Consider the following 24,576-nt stretch of genomic DNA (forward strand, 5'->3'; position numbering starts at 1 on the left):
AGCTAAAGTGAAATGATCATGCAGGAAGGGAGTCAACAGAAAGTTTTTGGGTAAGATGTGGATTAAGGAATCTTAAAGCAAACAGTATGAAGTCAGGCAGCAGTTATAGGCTTTTGACTGAAATTTATTAGACTGACATGGGTCTTGTCTGTAAGCTTGACCAGCAACTGAAATGAGAGTACTGGTGACTCAATTGTATAAAGAGCACATGATCTCCTAAATTATATCAAGAATGCTCATTTATGTGTTAAAAATGTGTTGATTGAATCCAGAATAGGTTGAGGCTTAGAGGAGAAGTTCATGTCCTGTCAAACTTCACATGTGTTTGAGAGTTTGCCTATATCTGCCTGTAAGGGGGCAGGGGGGAGAAAAACACAAAAAACCTCTACAAGCTGTCTCTCTGGTTTACCTTGATGCAGAGAAAAAAATTAACACTTGATTACTTGGTGCAAGTTTGTCTAACTAAAGAAAAATGTGCAAGTAAACGTTTCTTGAAAACCAGAAAGCTTCAAAGAAAGAAAATAGGACTTTCATACCCTCCATACCTCTAATTTCTACTGATAGGGAACAAGCCACCCTAATGGACTGTGGAGAGTCAAAACTAGCACGTCTACACTATGCTTTCACAACTGGAGTGGGATTAATGTTACTGAGGTATTCACAAGTTAAACACAGCTCTGGATGATCTGCCTACCAAAGTGTTAGGGATATTAGCAAATTCACTGAATTATGGGCAATTTTTGAAGAGCCATAGAAAAGTGGGGAGAAAGCAGAGGATTAAGACAGTCTTCAAAAAGTGATCTTTGCAGTTATCACTTGTCAATTAACCTGACTACAATTGAATGGAGAAAAATCTATGTTCTTAAGGGATAAACAGAACCATGGATACTCAGCATCTTTACAGAAATCTTGCCAGACAACTTGGTTTAGCTCAGTGGTCCCCAACCTTTTTCATCTGGTGGGCACCAGACAAAGGACCGTGGCCACGGTCGAGCATCCGCCAAAATGCCACTGAAATTCGGCAGCATTTTGGCAGATGCTTGACCACCAGTCAGGACACGGGCACATTTAGATGTCCCCATGGGCGCCGCCCTGGTTTAGCTTAATAAAGTTAAGGGATGGCTTTCAGTCCAAGTTCCTACACAGGAAAATTTGATAGTGGGCTCTTCTAGCCTTTGGGTTTTGTCTGCTAGATTTAAGATTAAATTAGACAAGTTCAGGTGGGGAAAAAAGGCATAAATTTTCAGCAGTGATGGTAATTAACCATTGGAACAATTTACCGCCACTGAACATTTTTAAAGTCAAGACTATATTTCTAAAGAGACCCACTAGTTTGAACAGCGATTGTTTCAGGGACGTTCTATGGCATGTGTTCTACTGATTAGATTACATAATCAGTATGGTCTTTCCTGGCCATGGAATTGTTAGTTTGGACAGAATTACATGATTAGCAGATGAAGGTAGTGTAGTTTGAGAGTACATCTGCTCTCTATAAGTAGGATAATCAAAACTGCCTAAAATGGCAGGTTTTTCCTTCATATCTGATGTATTCTGTGTTATATTTGCTTACTGAAACTTCTGTTTTACTGTTGCAGAGCCAATAAAGAATTGGCAACTGAGCTGCTTTTCTTGCTCTATCAGTTGTAGAACTTAACCCCATACACACACATCAAGCTGAATATTCTATTCTAAATACCTCAGTTGGGTCAGGGATACTAACTGCAACTAGAAATAAACAGACCATGAAGATTCAGTTAAAACAGATCATTGCACACGACCCTTCTCCCTTCTTTGGATAAATACCATATTAAGTAATTGAGACATGAAACCACAGAATGACGACGACATTTTACATTGTACTTGAAGCACTGCATTTCAGTGTCTTAAAGTTGTACTTAAATATTCCAGTTAACTTGACCTGAGCAGCCAAAAGGGATGGAACACTGGTTGAAGAACTTTGCTATATGGTAATTACACTGAAGAGCTGTCTAATGAATTGCTAGGGACTTGATTTGCTTAAGCTAACTAAAGAGTTCATGAGATCTGCATATTAAACAATATTGTGAAACTTTAGATGGGAGAGAAATATTCTGACACACCTTAGAGTTCAGATAGACGATAGCTCATCTCAATTGATTAGACTCTTCCAGTTGGTATGCATACTTCCACCTTTTCATGTTCTCTGTATGTATAAATATCTGAGTGTTCCATTCTATGCATCTGAAGAATGGAGCTGTCGCCCACGAAAGCTTATGCTGAAATAAATTTGTTAGTCTCTAAGGTGCCACAAGTACTCCTGTTCTTTTTGCAGATAGAAAGTGCAAACTGAAAACACTCAAGTCCATTCAGCAAGATTTCAAAGCAATTTTACCAAACAGACTTGGGACAGTCAACAGCTTAGGAGATTACATCATGTTCGGGCTTTCTTCAAGTGTGATTTTGGGTTACATACACCACAGTGAAGTTATACACCCTCCATACAGCACGTAACACTGGTTTCAGTTCTGGAATTCAATACAAGGAATATCAGAATGAAAGGAATATACAGAACCAATGATTAGGGGTCTAAAGGAACTGTTTCAAGTTTAAGACTATGAAGCATATTAACTGGCTATGTGAGGACTGAAGAGGCTGAAGGGAACATCCCTGGAAAAATGTAGAGGGATATAACTAGATTACCTGGGACATCTAAAATAAGGTAAAAAGAAAAATGGAACATTTAGATTGAATCAGGAGCAATTTCTTAATTGAAAGAGCTAGAAGTTAATACCAGCAACAGTAGTATGCAAGCCATTACTTTGATTCATTTAGCACTGGAAAGGACAGAGCTCTGGAGAACATACAGCATTGGCAGGGGGGAGAAACAATGAGCCAGTGGTCTCCATCTAAAAAAATTCAAGCACAGTTTCCTAAAATTCAGGGTGAAGACTAATTTTCGTTACTAAAAATACAATATACTACACACCACAAGCTAGTGGACCAAGTTTTTAGGTACAGTTGTATAATAAACACACTATAAAAATAAATACTAAAATGCATATTAATTTGTTTTATTGAGGCACAACAAGGCATTGTGAATAGCCCATACTTGAGGCAATTATATCAGTAGTGTAGTAAGCTGGACATCAATACAGTTAAAGGATAAGTGCAAACAATATACATTCACAGCTTAACTAGCAAGGCTACATCACAATTGATAAAGTGCCATATTAGTGCTGATTCAGTAACCCAATCCAGGATTTCACCTTGCATAACAGGACCACCATCTCCCAGATAATGGAACTATATTTCTATGAAATCGGTATTAAGTGCAAAGCTAGTTCCCCACCACCTCCACCAATTTGTTTGGAGAAGCTTTTTTGTAAACGTTACACTCATTTCAGTCTTGATACAGGAGGTACCCTGAAAAGGTAGAATATTTCCAGCTACTTCCATAGATAGCTCCCCGATGCAGACGTAACCAGATCTGGTCCCCTTGGAAAAGCTGTAGGACAGCATGATTGCTGGCTGTTTCATGGTCTGGAGCCCCATCATTGGCATATGCAGACACTAGGACTTCTTCATTCTTCATAAGGTTTACATACAGTGGAACATTCACAGCCAGCTTCAGCATGTGGAAGATGAAGACATAGGTGCCATTCACTGGACAATTAAACCTACCAAGCTGAATATCAAAAGTTTCTCCAAGGTTATTCAGCAGAAGGTCAAATGCAATGGGTTGATCTAGAGTTCCAGGGGCCAAGTTAGATGTTCTTGCAGCAGAAAAGGCAACTCTCATCTGCTGCGGGAGGGGATAAACGTGCACTGGTAGTATGGTGGCAGCTTGGCTTGTCACTGGCATGTCAACAGGGGTGATGCTGCGGGAGTCTCCCTGCCCAGAGTCCCCACTATTAAAGGTTTCATTGTCTCTTTCTGGACTGCTCACCTGAGAAGAATCACTCCATCCTGCTGTTAAAGATCATTAGCAATGGTAAATGATTCTTAAAATTGGACAGAAGGATAATTTTCAAAGTGCAGGTTTAAGATTAAGACTTGAAAGTTTATGGGTATTTTTACATGCATGTTTACTGTATATATAAACATTGCAATTATTACAATAATAAATAGTCAAAGGAGCCTTGTGAGAACAAACAACTTTATTCACTGTCAAAACTATCTTGCTAAACAAAAGACTGTTCATGGCTCACTATTTTCTCCACACCCTAAAGGATGGTAGCAGCTACAAATACAGCTTTAGCAGAAATAATGCCATGTGGTTTAATCCCAAAGTAGTGTACACCAACTGTTGAAGATTCTCAGAGTATGGGAGGTTTATTTTTTACTGATTAGCTCAAGGTCTTATGGTGACCAATTGGAGGATTAAGTTTCAGAAGCAACCCTTCTTGTAAGTTTTCAGGAGATAGAGAAGCTAAATTAGTTTGATAATCTGAAGTCAGTCCTACTGTGTCCTGATGGCTGACTCTAGACAAATAAGGAATGCAGTACCACTGTCATGGATATAAGAAGTGTCAATCTGAAACAAACCATTTTCAAGCAACTTTCTGCACCCCACCAAAAAAGTAACCGTTTTAAGATGCAATGCACTGACAGAACATGACATGCATGTAATACTAGGTCGGGTTTGTAAACATAAGTCACCTCAATGTTCAAGGCAAGTTCTGTTTTTCCTACAATGATAACTTAAAATGTTAGTTTGTTTAGTATAGGAAAAACCAAAGTTATCTCAACTTCATTAGTAACACTAACTGAAGTAGTATCTGTCTCAGTCCTCTGTTACACGATTGTTTTAGAATCTCTGCTTCTCTCCTTTAGTCATCTGTTTCCTCAATTCCCTTCTTCTGAAGTACTCTCTCTAATGAGTTCTACCTGATGAGCAATTTTCTTCCTGTCTATTTTCTCGCCTGTAACCTAAAACAAGAACTTTAAGGATTTCATGATCAGATCTTAGTACTAAAGTTGCTGATCTCGTAAAACTAGCTTTCCTAAAACTCAATTGCTTACTTTTAAAACCAAAATTTTGTGTTTAAAGATTTTGGTCTGCAGTCTACTCCCTCACTTATTCCAAGCCCAGCAATAAAAAGCAGGGATCTTCCCCCTTCACTCACAGCAAGCTCATTTCCTCCCCGCCCCAATGTTTTAGTCTGCAATTTTTCAGATACAGAATATCCTATTAGTACTTAAAGATTTCAGGATCAGTAAGGTTGAGTCTCAAAATCTATTTGTTTAGTGTTTATATTCCAACCTGGAGAGAAGTTATGCTGCATCTCAAATATGAGCTTCACATTGAAAGCTCTCATATACACATGTAACCTTGCCCAAGTTTTTGGGACCCATATTTGCTAGACAGCTTACCTACAAACAGGTGCTAAGATATTATATAGAGATATAAATAAAATCTCTCTCCCTATAGATATAGATAAATAAATAATCTCCCCATAATGCTTAGAGAGACATAGGAAAGATTAGATATAGATATACACATACAGGGCTTTGGAGCAGAGACCGGAGCTGGGCCGCGGAGCAGCTCCAAAGCAGTGGCGCTGCAGGTTTTTGCCTGGAGCTGGAGCGGAGCCAGAGCACAGCTCCAAAGCCCTGCACACACACAGTTGGCCAACCAAGACTTGAGTGAAATAGCTAATCCTATCAGCTACAGGATGCTAAACTGGCACCCTGTGAATATTTCTAATCTTAAAGAAAATTTTCTACTTCTATTCACACTGCAGACATGGAGATATGGGAGACCATTAGATCTGTCAGAATTAAACTGTTTAGTTGCAAAGTTTTTAGTACTTGCAATGATTTATTAGCAGGGAGGACTGCTAGACTGGAGATCCCAGACAAAGTTTAATGCTTACTTTGAACAGGATTTACACTCTGGAACAACAGAAGTTTGATCTAAGTTATATTTGTGACCCCTATGCCTTTTTTAGGATTACTGTTCAGAATATAATTACATTTTAATATTTTATGCACATGGTTAGGGATATCATGTTAGCCTTACCTCTTGAGTTTGATCGAGGACCACTGGTTACTCCTCCTCGTTTATAGCATTGCTGGTAATTGACATCCTAGAAGGAACAAAAGTATTAGTTAGTACTCCTAACTATCTTAAGAATGAGACCACCAACTAGAAAGTTAGCATTCTGTAGCACAGGCAACTAACTCTAAGTACACTTCATTTGCTTAGAAAGTTAATCAGTACATGCTTGGGGATTATTTTTGACATACAAAATACACAGGATCATAAATTGCTTTCCATATGTCCAAAGGCTAAGTCAACATTAACAGATCAACTTCCTATTTGCGAAACTCCAGCCATTCAGTCTACCCTCTTAGGTACTGCAGTGTTCTTGAAACTTAATACAAGCTCTGTTGAACCAGTGAAGAGGAACAGATTTCACAGCAGAGCATCCTCCTGTCTACTACTATGCACCTTCAGCTCCTTAAACTTCAGAGAACCACCCTTGGCATGTTAGCCTGTACATCCCAGACATCAGGAGCTGGGACTATGTCCAATATAACCAGAACCCAAACCATGTAGGGATTTAAAGTCAATACAGATTTCCATTTGCAATTCAGTGCAAGTCCGACACTAGTGACATTTGAACACAGTTCCATATGAGTAGCACTATTTAAGATGACTTGTCAATGGTAACCTCTGGTACAGCACATTACAATCAATCCATCTCAAGATAAGGCATAAAAAATTTGGCAGTCTGTTACCAAGAGGAACCTCGGCAGCTATGTGCAAATCAAGACCATATTGGCTACTGGTGCTCATAGGAACCCAGAAGCAGAGAAGACAATGCTAGGGGTAGACATACCTCCCAACACTGGGAGCAGCTGCATGTTTTAAATCCACCAGCCCTACGCACTTTGAACTTCAGCCAACTTGCTTTCCCATTCTAGAGTAGGAAAGCAAGTTGGCATTGGGAAAAAATACCATTCCATTCAAAATGGAATTAAGACGACATGAAGGGTCTTACAATCCAAACTGTATTGTTTTCCTGTGCCCCATATAGAGCATAGAATGAGAATAGAAACCTGTGGTAGATGAGCATAATAGTTGTCTGTCTAATGTAGCCTTCTGAAAAATGGAAATAAGCAATTTTGTTTTTCCCTGAAGGATGTGCAGGCAAATTGCCTAATATTTGTCAGTTTTCTGATGCCAACAGCATCTAACCTGCTAGGAGAGAACTCAGATCAGTCACTTTATACCAGGGGTAGGCAACCTATGGCACGAGTTCCGAAGGCAGCACACAAGCTGATTTTCAGCAGCACTCACACTGCCTGGGTCCTGGCCACCATTCCGGGGGGCTCTGCATTTTAATTTAGTTTTAAATGAAGCTTCTTAAACATTTAAAAAAAAAACTTATTTACTTTACATACAAGAATAGTTTAGTTATATATTATGGACTTACAGAAAGAGACCGTATAAAAATGTTAAAATGTATTACCGGCACACGAAACCTTAAATTAGAGTGAATAAATGAAGACCTGGCACACCACTTCTGAAAGGTTGCTGAAACTTGCTCTATACTATCCTCAGTCTAAAAATCAAACAAGGGGTTCTGAAAGAATTCCTCCAGTTCAACATCCTGTTTGCACTGTGTCAGGATGGCAAGTCTCAGGTCTAAACCTAGTTGTCAGCCAAGGTTAGTAGGTAGAGATCAGATTATTGTACAAAAGCACTTAGCAGAACAGTATCTGAAACAATAGTAAATTTAAAAATAGCATTGTGTATTGTACTAAAAAAATCTGTATTATGAAATTTCAACTCACTTTCTAGTTTGTAGCCAAACCTAGTTAACTTCCTGAAAAATGTAGGGACACATGAAAGGTACAAGAAAGAAAAAGTAAATCCTTACCCTTTGAGAATATGGAATTCCAGGGTAATCTCTACCAGCGAACTGCAGCTGACTGTAGTTGCCATTAGGTATAGACGGGGATCCTCTATAAGCATCAAAACCTGCTCAAAATATAAAATTAAAGTGCCAGAGTCAGTTTATGTTACTAACATTCAAATAAGAATTTTCCTTGAGGGACTGTCAGCATCAATTTTTTAAAAACAGTTTACAAAATGTGTGCATGCACAATTTATTCCATATTTCAGAGCAGCTTTGTGTCGAGTTCAAACACATGGCATAATCATTGATGTCAAAATTACAACTCATAACAGCATTTTATTAGAACTCATTTATTCCGAACATGGTCGATCTAGTCCGCAAGAGTCTCAATTACATTAATAATGTAATGTTGGACTTGCATAAGATGCAGGATTTTAAAGCAATGCCCTTCAGACATGGCAGATTTAAGCCCAGATGCTGTACTTCGCCAAAAAGAAGAACTACTGTAATCATAAGCTGGTGACAAGTTTACGCCTTTTAGGTACTGCTACAACACGAGGCTAGTTGTAGTTATAAAGTGAACTACTCTCATATGAGCGTAGAAAGCTACTAGTACCAGCAAAACCAAAGCAGTACCAGCAACTAACATTCCCTCATAGAAAATGAGGATTCAGACCCTCAAATTGATAAAGTGTAACCCATTTATACTTTGTTTAATCTGTCAAAGTCCATGTAATTACAAACTGTAGGACAATACTCCATAGCAAAATTGTCAAATATGTGACCTATAGGCCAGAACTGGACCCCAAGCACCTCTCCTTCCAGCTCCCCCATCCCTCTCTTCAAAGTAATCCAGTGATCTTGTTTACTACTAGTTCAGAGGGAAGTTGAGGCGCGAGCTCATGCCTGCTGAAACACAGGCAGTTGAGCCCCTCTTACCCCTCCGGGCTCTTTAATACTCCTCTGCCAATTACTATAAAATGCTAATGTTTCATATACAGTATGTTACTTTCCTAATTTCAATGCTATTAGCTTTTAGGATTAATGCGCAGAAGTATCTTATATCCCCTAGTACGGCTAGAATTGATCACTTCACAGGGAGGTGGTGAAGCAAGTGGAAATATACCTTTGTATCCACCAGGGGAACGATATGAATTGGTCAGTGATCTCCCACCTCTGGCAGATCCTCTAACAGATCCACGACTATTGAGATAAGGCTGAGTGGGTCTGGTGAAAACAGTCTGTGCTGGATAAAAGGCAAGGCTACCATTGCTTACAGGAACAGCTCCATCGGGTTGGTAATTAACTGTTTAAGAAAGGGGAAAAAACAAAAAAGAAATTAGACAGTGAATTACTATACCTCTAAGTTATTTCAGCATTGAAATCAATGTTGAATGAAAGCTCTAAATCCAATATGTTTTACTGCATTTCCTGCATTATAAGAAATGTTTCTCCCATTAGTCCCACACAAAGTTTTTTGAACCATACTTTTCACCATTGAACAGAACTGATGCACAAGGCATAAAATTGTTAGACAAGTACCGCTATTCAAGCCCCTTACTTCCTAGAAGTTGAACCCATTCTGGACAGATTCAAGCGAGATCTGTTGACAGTGTCTTGCTACACATTTCTCCTGTGACAAGCCATGAAAAATTGAGTCCATATATAGACATTTAAGAGTTTATTCATTGTTTTAAGCTAGCACTGTCCTCCTGATAAGTCATAGGATAATTAAAATACTAAACTTGGCATACAGAATCTGGCAGCCACAGTACATCATGAATATTTTTGGTGATAAATTAAAGCTAGTTGGCTGATGCTCAGTCCAGGTCAGAATGAGGTGATGCTGCTAAGATTAGCAGACAACCAGATATGATGAGCCCAATCTCCTCTGATCAAGGTTGTGTTCCCAGCATGTTACTAATCTTTGCAGCTAGGGAATCCAACCACCCCAACCAACATTGCAGTGCCAAGCAATGCCCATCATTGTGCCTGGCCACAAGATTGACTTAAGATCCAGCCCTTGCTACAGTGGTCCATGTCTGTCACCTCAACACTGCATTATTTGAAGGTGCTCTGCGTAAGGCTACCTTATGGATCAATCTGGAAACAAGCTGGTGAAGCAAGTGGTGGCTAACCTGTTAAATAGTGTCTCGGTTGCAGCACATGACACCAATGTCTCATGATCTGCACTACTTTCCTATTGGTTTCTGGCTTGACATTTTTGTAGTTTGACTTGTCATGCCCTAAATAGCTGGGGACATTGCTATGTGAGACTACTTTGTCTCATGTTATCCTGCCAGTTACAACCACCAAGAGCACTTGATTCCCTTAGATTTACGGAGGGCTAGTGACAGAATGTTTTCAACTCCAGAATGAAGTTTTCTTGGATCTGTGCAGGCTACAGTGGATGTTGGCTTCTAAAGGGAATCAGATTTATGGGGTAGGGAGTTTTATGTTCTTTAATCTTACTTTTTGTGATATATAGCAGGAGTGCCTTCAGAGATGCCCTTTTTGTTTTTTGTATAAAAACCAAGACATGTGTCAAGATTTCTACTTGTCAAAAGAGGAAAGACTGACAGTTTGTGCAATCCATGTTTCAGATGGGTTTAAGAACAAAGCTCTGTCCTTCACTGCACATAGTATCTCAGAGGTCAAAGGCAATTGCAAATACTTATGAGTGCAGAGAGTTTGAATGACTTATTTATAACTGAGAAGTCAGCAGTATCAATTTCATATGCAACAGACTCCTGATTTGCCTTTGAACTTTGCTTCTGTTTACATTTGAAACTTAAAAATCTTCCAGCTCAGATTTGCCTCAGTTTGGATTGGGACTTGCAAGAACATCCTACCATGGCTTAAGAACCTCCCTCTTAATCATTCCTTAAAGACAATACAGAGAATCTTGGTATTTCTCTCTCTATCGAGACACAAAACCTTATATTTATGAGGGGAGCTTTTCAGTAACAAACAGTTTTTACATTGTGTATCAAGTATTTTGTTTATCCATGAAAATGGTGGCAAAGGTAGCAACATTTAAGTTAGGAGTTCTTAGAAGGTTTTCCTGTTTACCTCCAATATCATTAGGACATACATTCAGTATTTGCTCCTCAGTGCAAGATAGTTCTCCCCTCACTTGCTGCCACTACCTCTCTTCCCAGGACCTTTCCAGCTAATACAAGCTATGTAGAAGAGTTCCCAAAACAAGCATGCTACAAAAGTAAAAAAAATTCCCCAAAAACAAGAAAATTGAAAATACAAGTTTAATCCTGAAGACAGAGGCCTCTATCTTAGAGATAAAAGCAAATTCTGAGGATAGATGGAAATCATGTAACACTAATTTGCTACCTTTAATAATACCAATGTACCATCTGTATAGTACTTATTCCTGCACAAAAGTAGTTCAAGACATTTCAAACTTAGAAAAATACTGCAACAGACAACTTACAAAAAGGTTACTGTCTAATACTTGGGGGAGGGGGGGAAGAGGGATAGCTCAGTGGTTTGTCTAATACTGGAGATTCCAGACAGACTAGTCCTAAGTGAAACAGTTCACCACTATCACACAAAAATTAAATCTTTGCAAATAAATACTATTCCTTGGTGACTAAATCTGCTTACTGGGAATTACACACAATCATACCAAGATCAAATTACATCTGCAACCAGTGCATGCACATGCACTGTTTAGAACATCCCTTTTCACCAGGTTAGTAATTTAAAATTCAGGTTTCAAAATAGTACACTTCAGCAAAAACACTCAGTAAACAGGTCACCTTGAATTACAATTCTACTCCAAGTAGTGACTGTCAAAACGATCATTTGCTCTCATTTGATTTGGGCAAATTTAATTTGTTTACAAGTAACTAGTTTCAGACTGCTACTCCTGCAAACTCCAGTTAGGACTGAAAAAGTCAAGCTGGGTACTCTTCACACAGTGAGAGCACTCTGGACTGGTTATTAACAGCAGCAATACCTATGTAACTACACTTCCAACTGCACAGACTTAACTGAATAAATGCTGAACTCCATTTTATCTGTATTGCACCTGCAGGGGATTACGGGATTAAAAGCAGAAGTTCAGGAGCAGATTAACAGATTGAAGTGTCAGTTTGATAGTCAAGTCAGTCTAGAGCGTCACTTAAAACATACAGCCATGTACAAAGAATTTTCCTCACCTGTTGGCAAAGTTTCTTGTGAAAGAGAGTTTTGCTCTGCAACATGAGTGGACTGCAACTGGCATTGAGGAGGAGTTTGTGTACTTGCTGTAGAAAAACTCTGGTTATATCCTGCAGAGTATGAGGAGTCATCTTTTATTTCCTGCTCTTTACGTGGAGGCAGGGGTGCATTCACCTTAAATACCTGGAAGAAGTATGTTTTATTTAATCAAAAGCTTAACTGTTGATTAATACTTCACTATTTATACAACAAACAGTAGCACCTGAAGACTCAGTTCAGGGCCTAATTGTGCTACACCTTTTACATGTCTCATACCAGGTTAGAGTTCATGGTCTGAAGAATCTCGTCTATTAAGACTAAATGTGGGAGTTAACCCTAGTTTAGATACAGGGACTGGAGGCACAGTGACTAGCCCTCCACCACCAGGTCACAGTCTGTCAGAGCCTTGACTTCAGGTCATATCTCCAAGCCCCCTACCCTGACCCCTCACCTTTTTCCAAACACCAGACAATTAACTTTTAAAGTTTTACTCTAATGTTGAGTTATTGCTGGCAATAGCCTGCTTTTACCAAACTCACTGAAACCTAAACCCCGGTCCAGAGATGTAGTACAACCTCAGTGAACAGTCTCGCTACTGGGATTCCCATCACCAGCTAGGTTAGAGATTTTTCAGTTGGGAAACAGGTTGTTGGCAGCTAACCACATGCACATGGCTTTTCTGCTTTCATTTTTACTACACATACTAACCAAGCAGAGGCAGTTCTGAGGCTGTCCTTTTCTGAAGAATAGCTGCCACAACAAGCTGCTTGATGCTTAGTGTCAGTCCTAAAAATGCTTTTGGAAGTGTTTTAAGAATGATGCATGGACAAGTTCAGAATCTTAAACGGAAGATTTGTTTGGCCTTTAGCAATAGTAGTAGTGGAACCATTACGAGTGTCTTGTAAAGTGGCTGGGCACTACAACCACCTTTGTTCCCTTCAGTGAGAGGCAAGAAATTCAAAGTTGTACCCAACCAGGCAAGCACTTCAGCTTCTACCTTTAACTGCAAATCACATACTAAGGTAGCCATCTATCCTATGGTACAGTGACAGATATACTATGAAATGTGGGGAGACAGCATGAATTGTTAAAGGCAAGCAGACAATCTGTGTGAGAAAGCAAACCACTCTACCACCTATATGAAGTTCTGTCACTATATTGAGATTATGCAATTTGAACTTCTTTGGAGCTGGGACAGACTATAGAAATAATTAACTATCATTTGCAAATAAGGTATAATAATAATCCAGGAGAAAAGAGCAAGGCTATTTTTCTATTTTATAGATTACTTCTATTTCCACAAGTTGTTGGGATGGCAGAGATTCCCAGCCACCAGAAACCAACCACAAGCTCATGAGGATAAGGCAATGTGAAATCTAAAGCCATTTCATGGATGAGTCATTATCTTGGGCACCAGAATTCAGGCTGCACAAAGTGTTTAAGGTTCTCATGCTTCTCTCAGTGGCTCTAAAGTCCTGAGGCTGATAATAGTAATGGGCAAGGGGATGCTACCTGAAGGAAGACTGGTCTTATTTCCTTCTTGGGGTTGGAATGCACAGTTCCAAAAAAATGCAGAGTCACCCTGGAGTCCTTTAGGGAATGGAGGACCTCATTCATTTTAGAATTAAAAAAGATCATTTACCCTCAAAGGAAAGATTCTCGATTGTAGTTTGGACCTCCCTGGAAATTGAGAGAAAAGAAGCTAGGAGGATCTTCATTGCCTTTCCAGAATCTGAGCTGGTACTAGCTGACCTGACTGGGTTGAGCTATACTGCCTCTTTCAGCAGGGGGATCTAATCCTAGAAGTGGCAGAAAATGTAGGGTTGAATGAATATGGCTGTACATGCCAGAGCATCCAGGGCTAATAGAAATATAAGTATTAGGACAGGGCACATAAGGGGTAGGAGGAGAGTTTTTTTTCCTGTTAGCCCAAGGTAGTTTCCTGCTGACTGAGTCCTCTCCTGAATACCTAGTCAACTTCCACTCTGCTACCCAAATGGAGGAGGAGGGAGCAGAAAGCATGTGGTAGGAGATTATTCCCTATCATATCTCAATGGGGGATGAAGGGAAGGAATTATATCTAGCTACATCCTGCCTTTTGATATTTGAAGCGGCTTGCATAGAGTGCTCCAGCAGCAACAATTTTAGGCAAGCTTCTCCAGCACTGACTGTTTAGAGAAGGCACGATACATGGAAAAAGTCACTCAGGGAATACATTCATCTTCTAGGCAAAATAGACACCTAATTAAGCAGTATCAACTTCAGACAGGGGGCAAATTTTGATTCAAGGATTTTGTCTGACACAGCCTCTGTAGGGTAGGGAGCATCTAGACTAAAAGTATGACAGTCTCCTGCCAACTGGCAAAAAAAAACATACCACCACCAGCATGATGCAGAATGACAAAATGGTAGGAGTTCTATACCACTGCCATAGCTGGCAAGAAGGAATTGAGGAATGGTTGGGTTTGTTCCACCCTTTATGCCCTTGGATGGAGTGTCACAAGGACATAACTTCAGCTAACACTGCTGGCCAAGAGAACATGTTCTCTCAGGAACATCGAGGAATCCACGTGATCATTTGAAGAAGCATGCCTTTCAAACAGGCGTCTCCAGTTTTCCTTCCCCTCATATGATTTAGTTGCATGTCTTTCCCAGCAACACAGACTAGACTTGGTCATCTGAAAACAGGGCCAAATCTTCAATCTTTAGGCATGGTTGGACCTAGCTCAGTGAACTATAAAACCACTACCATGTGGGCTGGTCAAAAATTTAAGGTTTTAACTTTAGCGGAGAACATGCCAGCCCCATGATTTGAAAGCAATGCCTTATTTTGCTATGCAGCAACCCCCACTCATACTTTCAGAAGTTAATTGGCTCAGACACGCATCTAGCATGTCAACTGTAAAAAGGTTTACAAACAAGGGGTCCTGACTAACAGAAATTAAGATTTCATTAACAGTAGATTAGAAAATAAGCATATTAGCAATTCAGTCACCTGCAACTGCTGGCCTATTATAAATAAAGTTTGACCATTAACAATGTGTAGTGCTTGATTTTGACCTACACAATGGCTGCAGAAGAATTTCTCAGCTCATGGAAATATCCTACTAATGAAGCACAGAAGGAAAGGCAGGAGCAACCAAAATTTATGATTAGACTTTGACATTGAGAGGTCCTCAGTTATAGTATGTGCTATCAAGTTTTGCACTGAAACCTGGACAGTGCATTTAATAGTTTTAATGCTGAAGTAATTAAAGCATTCATGTCATGAGTGCTTTTCTGTTTATCCTCTACAAGAGGATATACTTACAGTCTGCATAGCCTGAAAGGGAGCTGCATTTATGGTAACAGAACTGCTGCTCGCTGGAGGAGATTGAAAGGTTTGCCCCTGTGACATAGAGGTGCTTGAAGTAGGCAGTGGTGACTGTGGCTCTCTTGGCAGGGGAATAGTTGCCTGAGGAAGGAACAAAAATACATGGTGAGGTCACTTGATAGTTATCAGGCAATAACACAAGTAGTTAGTCTAGGCATTAGAACAAACTGTAGGAAGTCAGCAGTTTCTGCAGGTTGACATTTGGACATAGCAAAACAGAATAGCTTCTGCTTACAATTTCAAATCTTGCTGTACATCCTCAGCAATCAGTACTTCTACTGCTGTCTATTGATTAAGTGTAAGAATGTCCATGGAGTACTAAACATACCAGCCATCATAACCTTCCTACAAAAGGAACTACAACATGGACATAAACAGCTTTTTCCACAACTGAAAGATATTTTGAAGTACACCTCTACCTTGATATAACACTGTCCTTGGGAGCCAAAATATCTTACCACATTATAGGTGAAACTGTTATATTGAACTTGCTTTGATCCACCAGAGTGTGCAGCCCCACCCCCCCGCCCCGGAGCACTGCTTTACCATGTTATAACCAAATTGGTGTTATATCTAGTGGCGTTATATTGAGGAAGAAGGTAGTTCCTTGATCCCAGAGAAAGTAGTATGGTGACCTCTTTCTTACCAGAAAGGTTCAATGTTTAATTACCAAAGTGATCAGCACTGTAATGCTGAAACAGTTTGCTTGGTCAATGCAGTACCAAGTCAATGCCTATGTGCAAGTACATTAAATGCTGTTTAAGCCTCCACACTTGTCCCTTCCAATGCTAAAATAAAGTGTGCTGCAATCAGTGCAAAACGCTTTGGCAGCATATCAGAGCACTGTAGGTAAGAAAAACTGATTTAACATTCACCCTAAGCAGAGGGTGAACAAAAAGGAAGGCTTCCAGCTTTCTGAGATGCACTATTGAGATCAAGTATTTAGCATACTAAGTAAAACGGAAAACCTAATTTAGATCTGAAGCATCTAGTCACTCAGATTTACATTGTTAATTTTGACTGTTAATTTTGACTGAATTGTTCAAGTTAAGTTTATGAGCAGAGATTTAACCATATGTGAAAAGCAGTTACTCACCTGGGCAATTTCAATCTTTTTGGATATAACTGGCTCAGATATGCAGGGGCTTGTCTGATAAGGTGGCGGAGATGAAGTATAATTCTCAGTCTCTTGAGAAAGTGGTTCTGATGTCTGAAAGGACAAAAGCCTTAACCAGATGTAACTTAATTACCAGTAGAATGTTGCAGAAATAGGGAAATTTATAATTTGAAAAAGTTTTAGAGTAATAGAAGATTGTGTTGATGCATTCACTTTGGATTATTGTGTTTACTTTGATCTACATCTCTTACAAAACTACATGTGTAGCATGGCCTTCTCAGTTTGCTTTAGCCAGTTATCCAGAAAAATTGATAATTTCCCCTCAGAAAGCAAGACTGTCCTATTCTATCATTTGTTCATAGGTTACTTTTTAATCAAAATATTTGTATCACACTGAACAGAGTTACAGGCTTGAAGACAGTATTTTAAAGTCACTACAAAGGAGATAATTCTTTTACCGCTTACAAAAACTGACATACACCCCATCTCCCAATTTTCTTTTATGCTGTTAGTACTTTACAACCCAAACACATTTGCACAATACTATGTAGGTATTTGCTAGTGCTATTCTAAACTCCCTTAAAACAGAAGTTGGTGTAATGGCTTAGAAATTTTGCTTTTCTGTGTGGGAGACTTGTTTGGTTCCTGGAATCAAGACAATACACAGGGAGAGAAAACAAACAAACAGTCTTGTTACTCAGCAGCAGTACCTCTAAACAGTTGAATGGAGTCCATGTCTTTAAAGAAGGCCCCACCAAATAGTTTTTGCAAGAACGTAATCATCACATGGAACACAATGAAGACCAACGAAACTCCAGAGGGAAGTGTCAATGCTGTCTTGAGATCTTACCTGTGGCGTCTGTGGTGTCATAAGATCATCTGTTTCAGAACCAGAAAGAGCGTGATCAGCTAAGGAAGTATTTGAGCCATGCAGGGTCATGGGAGAAGCAGCAGCCTGGCAGGAAGAGAAAGTACTTCAGATAAAGTTAATTGGAGATAACAGCCCTCAAACCTAGTAGTTCTGAAAAGCCTTCTGGCACAGGTTTGTTAAAGTGCATGGTTTAGTTTATAAATTCGCGGTTTCATGCCAACGTTTGGAATTTCGCTAACAGTTATGTCTGCCTATAGGCCATTATATACTGTTCCTGACATTTAGATATTGCTCTAAAGACAACACTTGCCATTCAGTATTTTTGAAAATTCATCCTAATTTTTCTTCAAGTTGCTCTTATATTTGCTTTTCAATACACTAGCTGAGCCACTTGAACAGTTTTATTTAAAACTCAAGTGCTAGTGGTCTGAAATGAAAATTTCTTCCTTATACCATTATTGGAGGATGATGATTACTCTTCAGATAATATTGCAATAGGCACACTGACAAATCAAGGTCAACTGCATCTCCTGGTAGGTAATGCAAACAATTCTCTTGATTTTTGCATATTTCCTAGATTAGTGCAGATCCTACATGTGTCTATTCAGAACATGGGACATACTGCATCCAGTCCATCAAATGCCCCAACTGTGTGGGCAAAACCAGACAAATATCTACACTCTCAAATGAACTCACTCAGAAAAATGACAAGACAAACCAAGACACCCTATCACGTGAGCCAACACTTTTCAAAGTGATCCCTCCATATCTGACCTATCAGTCCTCATCCTCAAAGCAAATCTACACAACACCATCTTCAGAAGATGAGCCTGGGAACTTGAATTCATAACTGCCAGACACTAAAAGTCATGGTCTCAGACACTGGGTTTATGGCTCGTTACAACAAATTCAAAACCCACTAACATTCCTTTGTCTTATGACTGCAGAGATGTTAATGACTCACTTCATTTTAAGTGGCTTCTTGCCAGCTGTATTAACCCCTTATACTTAACTATTTGTCCCATCTTGTATTTAGCTGCAAAACTGGTTCTTTTCCAGATTTGAAAAGGAACTCTGGAGCTCAAAAGCTTCTCTTCCACCAAAAGAAGTTGGTCCTACCCACCTTCTCTCTCTCTACTAGTTGTGCTGGCAATTGAAAGCTAAATCCAAATACATCTTCCATAATGTGAAATGGAGCTTGTTATTTTCACTCATCTGCTATTACACTGAAGTTAAGATGGCATACAATGCTTTTTTGACATATAGCCTGGGGTATATGAGCTGTATATCTGGTGGGAGTTAGCTTTGAAGAGATTATAAAAACTACAACTTGATTTTAAAGTTCTATACTGTTTTAATTTGATAGACCAAATTTTATTTAGTCTGTCTCGTGACAGCAATATTTTGGCATAATTTTCCAATACAATTCAAGTTATTTCTGAAAGCACAATACATAAAATCTTATTAAAAATCACAACTGTCTAATTCTACAGAGCAGTACCCTTATTTTAAGTTTACCTGCGGTAGCTGTTGAAGAAAGTCATTTTGACTTGGCAGTTTCAGTTCTTTAGAAGCTTTGTAAAAATAAGAGTAAGGGTTTAGTCGGGTTTAGTCAAGCAACGTATTTGCCTTAAATTTAACTACAGCGTCTCAGCATAATTCGAAGACCTGATTTTTTTTTTAAATCCTGAATTTGGGCAGCTACATTGCCCTTACTATACATCACAAAGTAAGCACACCAGAAAGCTGAGTAAATTAAAACCTAAATTAAGTCACTCACATTTAGGAAGTGTAGTTTCATCTTGAAGTTAAAAAGTCAAAGCAATCTCCAACAACAGAAAGACTTACGTATGGAACAGCTATTTCAGTAAGATTACTTGAATGATTCAAGACAAATTTACTCAGTTTCAGAGGTAAAAGAATGAACATTTAGATTCTTTCATTCCCCAAAACCCATTACGACTGACTTCATTTTGTAATACACAATTTCTTCAAACGTTTTAAAAAAACAGTCCTGTTACCCTTCAAACCTTAATAGTACCAGCATAACAAGAGACAGTTCAGTATTAACTGCTGCACCAGAGGCAATGTGTAAGAATTCCATAGGTTGTTAGAGTTCTATTATAAAACATTCTGTGTCATAGATAGGTACACAAGTACAACCTGAAGGACTGAATCTTAGGTGAGAGGTTACAGTACTAAGCTATAAGAACTTGACCATGTATAAGTGTCAGGTTGCAAGATAACAATTGTTCCACAACCCTGCAGCTTACAGCAACACTTAAATATGCACGAAATTATTCTGTTGGCCATTTAATGAAATGTTAGCCATTAGAGTTAGACATTGTGAAGGAGATGGTCAGATTCTAGACAGAATTTTTTCTCCATTATGGCTATTGGTGATGCACAGTGCAAGTGAAACATTGCTCCATTCAATTTCAAGAACTCGGATTCTATTTAAGAGTTTACCTACCTACAGGGCTACCTGCTGGAGTTACTGAAGGTGGCTGGGATGAACAAATAGCACTTGGTGAAGCTTTATCAACATCCAGGATGGACTCCTTAGAAAGATTACCAAGTTCATGAAATAGGAAAAAATTAGGATTGTTCAGATCAAAAAAGATCACAGAATTTAAATATTCTATGTTCTGCTAAAAACTTCCATTAATTTAGTCAGTCAATAGCAGCTAGCTCCACTCCAGTAACAAAGCAAGTTACTACAAATTTGCCACAATATTACCACTGGCACAATGGGGACCCAAGCCCGTAGGTGTTATTGCAGGATAAACTAGAGACATACCTGCATGAAATTGTAAGTCCCTTGTATCTGAGTCATCAAATCCTGCAGTTTTTCCCTCCTTAGTATAGGATCCTTTGGAAGAGTAGAAGTAGAGCAAAATTCTGCAGCTGACTGATGTCCAGGTTTAGGCACCTAACATGTAATGAAAAATGATATAAATGGATGCAGGAGGAACACCTGCAGTAAGTAGTCTGACAAGGGTCTTCACAAGAAGAGATGTTTAAGAACCTAGTACCACAGAATAGGAAGTGCTAAACTGGTTATTGGCATCTCCTGAAGAAAACTTGATGTACAACTTCACACTTTGTTCACTTCAGAAATCAGTTTACTGATGTCACTGGATTAAGTTCATTGCATTATTCACTATGGTTTTTCCACGTATGCAAAACTGAGACAAAAATCAGGTAAATTTATTCAGCCAAATAAGTAACACTCAGCATTTAGGAGTGCCTAGCTAAGCACTTTCTCTTAGCTGTTTTAAGCCTAAACTTGGATAGGAATTGAGTTTTTAAACTAAGCTGCACAATTCTTAAAGATTTTTGAAGTATACCTCCTCCCCCAGGCAATTAGAGTCATGAGTGATAGAATACTGAGTACGTGTCTTTTTGGAAGTGGCATTGCCAGATGTTTTAAAGAAACAGCAGCTAATAGTAGGTAGAGCTACAAACAAGATTGCTCGGCACTATCATCTCAAACTTGCCACATTTGAAGCTTCAGACTGTAAAGGGCATTTCCTGCAAAACTGTTGCAATAGCACAAGTTCAGAATTGGGCATGAAATACATATATACCCCAGTCCTCAAGAAAAAGGGTTCTGAATGCAGCTTTTTGTGGATCATTTCAGACTTCAGTCTTTTAGCTTTGTCACATACTCAAACCAATCCACAGAACCCATTCTGGCTTGTTCCAAGATCTGTAGAGTGGTTGTTTCCCCCACAATGGGGATCATTTCCAAGAAAGGGGTAAGGGAAATTTTCAGTTGAAAAAACAAACAGATTGGTTACACAGCAGAACCGCCGTTACTTTTAGAACTAAACAATGCACTGTAAGAAACAATCCAGTATTAGCACTGAGTGACTAGATGTAGTAGATCTTTTGAAAGACAAGTTTGATGGGAAAGATGCCACAGGAAGGAAGTAGGCCTGATTCCAATAACATTAGATGGAACTGATCAAAGTATTAGGTTAGACAAATGGAAGACTACTGAAGAGTCTACAGGCATGCAAGAGTCACTAGTAATGATCCTCATAAGTCTGGCTAAACATCCAAAGCTTTGTAGTCTTATTTGCATGCTACTCAGTACCTTCTGCAAGCATTCCCCAGTTACATGTTTCATACTCCATGCCATGTCTAGGTTAGTGTGCTCTTGCAGAGTTCTGCATGTTTATTTACTGCCCAGGTAAACTCAAAAGTGGAAGAGTTAGAAAAAGGAAAGAGTGTCATTTAATGAGAAACAGTGAAAATGAACAATTCTACATTCCTACATGGAGATTCCAAAGGCACACTGCTGTCTCTAGTTTGTGTAGCTAGACAGCTGCACCATCAGGGATGAAGAAAAGCAGACATGTTACTCCAGTTTTATGAACGTACAATGCCAATTAAACATAGGATACCCTTATATGAAGATGATCAATTTTTGTCCAAGTTATGCAGGAACAAAGAATTTTAGTTTCCTACTCTTCAATCATGTAAGTGTGAGCACTACATAAGTCACAGTAATGCCATGGCTACACAATTAGTAGGGAGGTATTCCGACTCACGAACAATATGGGGACGTCTAACTCAGCAGCTATATGTACATGTTGGCTTCTCAGTATCCATTAGTCAAGCACAGGACTGGGGCCTGGAGTTATTCCTGTGCTGCGCTCAAGGCCATTGTTAACCTTCTCACACCCTGGAGAATTTTATGGCTGTTTTTTACATTCATCCCCACACACGCACACTATTACAGCCATCTACCTTTGGTCATCTACAGCTCTACTCTATCCTTCCCTCTTACCCATACATGTATAGATTTCTCCATCACTCCTGACAAGCATTTTCAAAAAGGAGTGCCCTCCTTATTCAAGTTGTACTGACTTTTGGCTAAAAAGGGCTTTTCATGCTTTCATATATCAGATGTGAAAAAATCTTCTCACAATTATACAAAAAGCATAACTACAGCGTACAAGAGAACCCAAAAGTAATTCTGAAGTCCTCCATTTAAAGTTACTTTTTCTTCTCAATACACAGCTCCTGAAGGTAGTTAATTAGTGGTGGGTATAGAATTAGCATGAGCTAGTGCCTCATACATGTAATAACCTCAACTTTATTCACATTGTTGAAAAGATCTGAAATTATGTCGCTCTTTACAGACCCAACAAAAGCTTTTAAAAAAGTTTTGTTTTGGTGTGTTTAAGTGAATATATGTCAGTCCTACAAATTAGTGTGCACACACATACCAAAGATTCCATTGTATCTCTTTTCAGATATTAGTTGCAATTTTATTTACAGTAACTTCAGTGTTAAGTGTTACTGGAACTTGACTTCCAGCATTACACTAAGTTTAAGTGAAAAAAAGAATAAGCATGAGACTTTGGCCTACTTTTCAGAAGTGCTGGTCAACCGAAAGTCCTGTTGAAATAATTTGAGGCTACAAGTGCTCAGCACTTCTGAATATCAGGACACTAGTCTATAGTAACAAGTTTTTGCCTACTGACAGGGCAAGCTATTATGATGTTCGAATACAAAAAAAGATATTGGATAAGCCAGGGGTAGGCAACCTATGGCACAGGTGCCAAAGGCGGCATGCGAGCTGATTTTCAGCGGCACTCACACTGCCCGGGTCCTGGCCACCGGTCCGGGGGGCTCTGCATTTTAATTTAATTTTAAATGAAGCTTCTTAAACATTTTTAAAAAAAACAACTTTACTTTACATTCAAGAATAGTTTAGTTATATATTAGACTTATTGAAAGACCTTCTAAAAACGATAAAATATATTACTGGCACACAAAACCTTAAATTAGAGTGAATAAATGAAGACTCTGCAACCTTTCAGAAGTGATGTGCCAACCCCTGGCATAAGCTTTTGCTGCAGACAAAGCTGTGACCAAATGACATTTTTTTAAAGCAACCTGGCACTCCATATTGCCTTTCTCCATTCTCAAACACCAAAAAGTAGAAACTAGGTCCAATTACAAAGGATGAATATAAACCACCACAAGTATGCAGGGGCAAAATTAGAAAGGCCAAGGCACAAAATGAGATTAAACTAGCTAGAGACAAAAGGGTAACAAGAAAAACTCTACAAATACATTCAAAGCAAGAGGAAGACCAAGGACAGGAAGGCCCATTACTCAGTAGGGTTAGAGGGAGGAGAGAGAGAGAGAAACAGAAAATGTAGAAGTGGCAGAGATGCTAGATGAATTTGTTTTCACCAAAAAGTTTAGTAGCAATTGGACATCTAAATTCATGAATGCTAGTGGTAGGATCAGAGCCTAAAATAGGGAAACAAGTTAAAAATTACTTAAGCAAATTAGATGTCTTCAAGTCACAAGGGCCTGATGAAATACATCCTAGAATACTCAAGGAGCTGACTGAGGAGATATCGGAGCTATTAGTAATTATCTTCAAAAAGTCAGGAGTGATTCCAGAGGACTGGAAAAAGGGCAAATATACTGCCCATCTATAAAAAGGGAAATAAGGACAACCTGGGGAATTACAGACTAGTCAGCTAGACTTCACTAGCTAGAAAAATAATGGAGCAAATGAAGCAATTAATTTGCAGACACTTAGGTGATAAGGAACAGCATGGGTTTTTCCCCAAGAGCACATTGTGTCAAACCAACCTAATAGCTTTCTTTGATAGGGTAACAAGCCTTGTGGACAAGGAGGGGAAAGCGATACATGTGGTATATGTAGACTTTAGTAAGGCTTTTGATACTGTCTTGCATGACCTTCTCATAAACCAACTTGGGAAATACAACCTAGATGGAGCTACTATAAGGTGGAAAACCATTCCCAGAAAGTAGTTCAGTGGTTCACATAAACATGGACGGGCATATCAAGTGGGGTCTGACAGGAATCAGTCCTGGGTCCAGTTGTGTTCAATATCCTCATCAATGAATTACATAACGACAGAGCAGTGGATCTCAAACTTTGTGGACCACTTGAAAATTACTGAGGATCTCAGCGGAACACAATGATCTTTCCAAATGTTGTTTGTACCATTAGCTAACTATTGTAAAGTGCTTTGGATAAAAGTGCTATATAAAACCTTACTTTTGTTCTACAAATGAAATCACAACTTATTTTAATATCAGTAATCTTACCTTTCTAATGCAATGATGTGCCCTCTCCCCCACCGCAGCA

At 39.0% G+C, this 24,576-nt stretch overlaps 1 protein-coding gene across 6 annotated transcripts in view; it reads right to left on the minus strand.

The window, feature by feature from the left end:
- Positions 1-3,034: 3,034 nt before the first annotated feature.
- Positions 3,035-24,576, minus strand: part of CAPRIN2 (caprin family member 2) — a 58,912-nt gene continuing 37,370 nt past the window's right edge. For 4 of the 6 annotated variants that reach the window (XM_030543392.1, XM_030543417.1, XM_030543400.1 and 1 more), the window contains 11 exons: positions 20,227-20,358; positions 19,900-19,987; positions 18,945-19,000; positions 17,406-17,510; positions 16,535-16,648; positions 15,376-15,519; positions 12,026-12,209; positions 8,974-9,153; positions 7,869-7,969; positions 6,002-6,068; positions 3,035-3,948 (listed from right to left, as the gene is read on the minus strand). In XM_030543392.1, coding sequence (XP_030399252.1) covers positions 3,380-3,948; positions 6,002-6,068; positions 7,869-7,969; positions 8,974-9,153; positions 12,026-12,209; positions 15,376-15,519; positions 16,535-16,648; positions 17,406-17,510; positions 18,945-19,000; positions 19,900-19,987; positions 20,227-20,358 — 1,740 coding nt within the window. In that variant the 3' untranslated portion in view covers positions 3,035-3,379. The remainder of the gene's footprint in view (positions 3,949-6,001; positions 6,069-7,868; positions 7,970-8,973; positions 9,154-12,025; positions 12,210-15,375; positions 15,520-16,534; positions 16,649-17,405; positions 17,511-18,944; positions 19,001-19,899; positions 19,988-20,226; positions 20,359-24,576) is intronic. The other 2 variants (XM_030543425.1, XM_030543409.1) reach the window with 1 other exon arrangement.

Source organism: Gopherus evgoodei, chromosome 1, assembly GCF_007399415.2.
Source record: "Gopherus evgoodei ecotype Sinaloan lineage chromosome 1, rGopEvg1_v1.p, whole genome shotgun sequence".
Lineage (NCBI taxonomy): Eukaryota > Metazoa > Chordata > Testudines > Testudinidae > Gopherus > Gopherus evgoodei.